General features: G+C 59.8%; 1 protein-coding gene across 1 annotated transcript in view; it reads left to right on the forward strand.

Moving 5' to 3' along the window:
• The first annotated feature begins 1,271 nt into the window (after positions 1 to 1,271).
• The window catches only part of RBM8A (RNA binding motif protein 8A), a 4,381-nt gene continuing 1,236 nt past the window's right edge, over positions 1,272 to 4,416 (forward strand). Inside the window, exons 1-5 of the mRNA XM_006033495.3 lie at positions 1,272 to 1,423; positions 1,654 to 1,713; positions 2,316 to 2,393; positions 3,148 to 3,284; positions 3,985 to 4,121. Coding sequence (XP_006033557.1) covers positions 1,357 to 1,423; positions 1,654 to 1,713; positions 2,316 to 2,393; positions 3,148 to 3,284; positions 3,985 to 4,121 — 479 coding nt within the window. The 5' untranslated portion in view covers positions 1,272 to 1,356. The remainder of the gene's footprint in view (positions 1,424 to 1,653; positions 1,714 to 2,315; positions 2,394 to 3,147; positions 3,285 to 3,984; positions 4,122 to 4,416) is intronic.

Here is a 4,416-nt window from a genome sequence, read left to right on the forward strand (position 1 = left end):
TGGTGTAGGGGGATCATCCAGGCCCAGCCTGTTCAAGGGAAGCTTTCCTTGATAGCACCACGATTGCCAACCCTCGCCGGATGGGGAGAAGCCGCCGGAGTTATGTTAAGGATCCTCTCTTCAATCCCGGTCCAACCGTGCTGTTTTCTGGGTGTCGGGAGGGGGTGGCAACTTCGTGCTGCCCCCCTCAATGTGGGTTTTTGTCCATCCCCGAGCCCCGGCTCCTGGAGCCTGGATTACTTGATTCATCTTCCCTTAGACCAGCGCTTCTCCACCTGGCACCTGTTCTCGTCCGGGCACCTCGCTACGTCCGTTGCACTCGCTCAGCGTTGTGCGAGGAGCGAGCTTTGCAACCATCGTCTCTGCCAGCTGAGATGCAGGCCTGCCGAACCCGCCTGGTTTCACGAAGCATCGCTTGGAGTGGCCACAGAGATCTCCTGCCACCTTTGGGGGGAAAGGAGTGAGATCTCTGTGCTGGGACGGTGGAAAAGTCACAGGGCTGAGTCCCGTCTTGCACGATTGTCTGCACTGATCATCACGTCTGCCTCCCGCGGGGGCACTGGGGAACCGGGTGGCTCGCCAGCGCTTCTCATCCTCTCTTCTCCCCTCGTTAGATGCCAAGCCCCCTCAGAAAGTGCCGTCTCCGCTTTCACTTGTTTCTCAATTACAGAGAAACCCTCAAGTGAATCCAAGATTGGGGGACAGACCCAGGCCTCCTATGGGAGATCTCCAGCTGTGTCCTGGGATGCGCCTAACTGTGCGAACGGTGATGTGGCGCCCCCGGCCTGGCTGATACTTGCCGCCTTGGGGCAGCACTAGGACGCTGGGCTCCCTTTGCCCAGGGGACTCTGGGGGCACCAAGGGGGTCCCCTGAGGTGGTGCTTTCTTAAAGGAACCTCACGTTTAGGGCCAACCCCAGTGGGGGGGGCTGCTTGTTGTCTAATGGGGGCTAATCCCCCGCCCCCCCCCCCGTTGGAGGGTGCAGGCCAGGCCCTGAGGGGTGCAGCCAGAGCCTGGCGCCCTGCCCTGCCCTGCCTGCTGCTGGGTTGTCTCAGGAAGGGAGGGGAACCCACCATTGAGGGGGACAAAAAGGCCTAGACTGGGCCCTGAGGGGTTGCTATGGAGACCCCAAGATGGCGCCCGCCGCCAGCCTGACGCCCTTCTCCAAATGGCGGCGCTCGCCACCTAGCAGCGCCGTTGCGTCATCACGCTTCTCCCCTGCCTCATTCCCTTCTCAAGATGGAGGCCCCCAGCAGGGGTTTCCTGTCCATAGGGTGAGGACACTTCCGCCCTGCTTCCCGGCATGCCTTGCAGCACAGGGGCATCTTCCGGGCGGCGGCGGCGGAGCGCGGCAAGATGGCGGACGTGTTGGATCTGCACGAGGCGGGCGGCGAGGACTTCGCCATGGACGAGGATGGCGACGGTACCGCGGGGTGACCCGGATGTCCCCCCCCCGTTGGGCCGGTCCCCCCCGGTTCCGGGTCCCATCGGGCCTCCCCCGCCCCCGGCCTGGGGCTGGCCTAGTCCCGGTTCTGGGTCCCGCTTCAAGCCTTTTCCCGCCGGTTCTGGCCCCGCCCCCGCCCGGTGTCCTCCCCGCGGGGCTCGGTTTGGTTCTCTCCGGCCCCCGCGCTGACCGCCCGGTCTTGCCCGCAGAAAGCATCCACAAGCTGAAGGAGAAGGCCAAGAAGCGCAAAGGCAGAGGCTTCGGCTCAGGTAACGACGCGGCTGCAACCCCCGCGGCTCTGCCCATCTGCGCGCGGGGACCCCAGTGCTCCCAGAGCCTCCAGTGCAGCCTCCAGACTGGTGTCCGCTTGTTGCTGGCAGGGCAGAGCGGGGGAGGGGCCGGGGGTGTTGCGATGCCTGGGGCCTTTCAGCTGTGAGCAGATCCCTCTGTCTCCCGCGTCCGGCTGTCCAGACCCTTCCCTACCTGCAGCAAACGTGCGCAGGGTACTCGGTTGTCTGCCCCGCGGCCCTTGGTCCTGCTTGGAGCAGGGGGGTTCCCGGTCGTTAGGGGCTGGAAAGGACCTTACAGATCGGGTCCAGCCCCCCTGCACGTGGGCAGCGAAGACCGCTGGGATCAGATGACCTCAGGGTTGGACTAGATGTGATCTCCTGAGGTCTCTTCCCACCCTCATTTTCTATGATCCTATGCATACGTGTTTCCCTGCATCACTACTATTACAGGCTCTTTGGGGTAGGGTGTCTGAAAACCGGTGTCTACAAGCTCGGGTGTCTGGTGGTGGGGTGGCCGCGCAGGAAACCGTCACTAGTTGTCTGAAATGATCCACGTTTTGCTTTTCTCCGCCTGTGCCCAGAGGAAGGCTCCAGGGCCCGAGTGCGTGAGGACTATGACAGCGTGGAGCAGGACGGGGACGAGCCAGGGCCTCAGAGATGTGAGTACAGCTGGGGATTCGTTCTGGGGTCTTTGGTGGGTGAAGTGTCACACGAGGTTGCTTTAAGGAAGGGAGGAGCCAAGTCTATCATTGAAGTGGGGTCCGGTGGGTAAAATGCTGGATAGGGACTGAGGGACTGCTGGGGTTATTTTACCCCAGCAGTCTTTCCTGCCCAGAGCAGAGGGCTAGACCTGATGATCTCATGAGGTCCCTTTCAGCGCTGAACTTCTGTGAATCTGAGATGTGGGTTTTATTCGCAGTGCTGCCACTGGCTGGTTCTGTGACCCTAGTGTCTCAGCTCCTCCCTTGTAAAGTTGTGAGAGATGCTGATAAGAAGCATTCTCTGAGAGCCAGGTATCGCCGCTGTCACCATTGATACAACCACACACAGAGCAACTTGTCTGTGCTCGTGGGGTGTTGGGATTGTTCTAGGTTAGGATTCAGGTTCATTGCAGGGGTCTGGGGGGCAGAAACTTTTCCTGCTGCTCTGCAGCCATCCTTATTAAGGGGTAAATGAAGAGCTGCTGTTGCCAGGGGCATCGAGCACCTGCATTCACTACCCCTCCATTCCTCCTCCCATAGCTCCACTCCAGAGTCTTCAGGCCAATAGGAGATTACAAGCTAACCCAGCTGAGATGTGGTGGGAGTGGGGATGTCCTTCCTTGGTGTGGCTGTGAAGCTGTGCACGTGCAAGTTCACTAGGGTTCTCAGACCAGGCATCTGGGTAACGAGCGCTGCTTCCCTTTGCCCACAGCGGTGGAGGGCTGGATTCTCTTCGTCACGGGAGTCCACGAGGAAGCCACAGAAGAGGACATTCACGACAAATTTGCTGAGTATGGCGAGATCAAGAACATCCACTTGAACCTGGACAGGCGGACGGGCTACCTGAAGGTAGGGGGCTGGTAGGGAGAGGGCTGGCTGGGGTCTCGAGACAGGTGTGGTCACGTCTTTGCCCTGCCACAGACTCTGTATCTGTGCCACATCGTTTAATCTCTGTGCTTCAGGTTCTTGCCTGTATGATGTGGGGGCGGTGGGCCTGCGAGGTGCACAGCTTCCTCGGACACGGAGGCCAAAGCTGCACTTAAACGGGCAGCTGCCCCTTAATGTTTCATACATATGATCTGGGCAGGGTGAGGAGACTGAGTGTGAGCACAGGGATGCCGGGGTTCTGTTCTCAGCCTGAGGTGCGGTGGGTGCTGCTGGTAACAGCAAGGGACTCTTGGCTTCTCTCATGGGATCCCTGTGAGATCCCTGTGGTTTCACAGCTGAATCCCAGATGGGATCATATCACAGAGAAGTGCTGGGGAGGCTTCATACTAAGAAAGAGCCTTGAAGAGGGGTTGGGTACTAATATGGATCTCTGTCCCCCACCTCTCTGGGAAGCTCCTGGTTCAAGTGAGCAGTTCAGTTCAGGGCAATAGCTGGAAGGGCAGGGCAGCAGCCTTGCCTCTCAGGCTTGTATTCCTGACACTGGTGACCAAGTGGAGAGGGGTTGTGGGAATTGGAAGCCCAGGGGTCTACTGCTGGGAGCCAAGGTGAACGTGGAGTGAGGGTGACTGGGTGCTGATGCCACTGTCCTTGCCTCCCACAGGGATACACACTCGTTGAGTATGAGACCTACAAGGAGGCTCAGGCGGCCATGGAAGGGCTGAACGGGCAGGAGCTGATGGGGCAGCCCATTAGCGTGGACTGGTGCTTTGTTCGGGGGCCACCCAAAGGGAAGAGAAGGTGAGAAGGGGCCACATCCTGCTGGGCAACTTGATCCCCTGCCAGGAGCCAAATGGGTCCAGGATTGTCCCATTGTCTCTGGAGCAGGGAGCACACACTCAATGGGATAGATCAGGTCTCTGCCTCTCTCGCTTGGACCTGAGTCTGGGCACAGTTAGTCTGTGTCCTTAGGGCTTTTGTCTCTAACTGGAAGTGGGGGGGAGGGGGGGAGGTTGTCCTACAGACCAGGCACCAGGCTGACGGGCAGGCAGGAATGTGGCAAAGTCTCTGTCCCCCGCTATCACACATTGAGTCC

This window comes from Alligator sinensis, unplaced genomic scaffold (genome assembly GCF_000455745.1).
Source record: "Alligator sinensis unplaced genomic scaffold, ASM45574v1 scaffold735_1, whole genome shotgun sequence".
Classification (NCBI taxonomy): domain Eukaryota; kingdom Metazoa; phylum Chordata; order Crocodylia; family Alligatoridae; genus Alligator; species Alligator sinensis.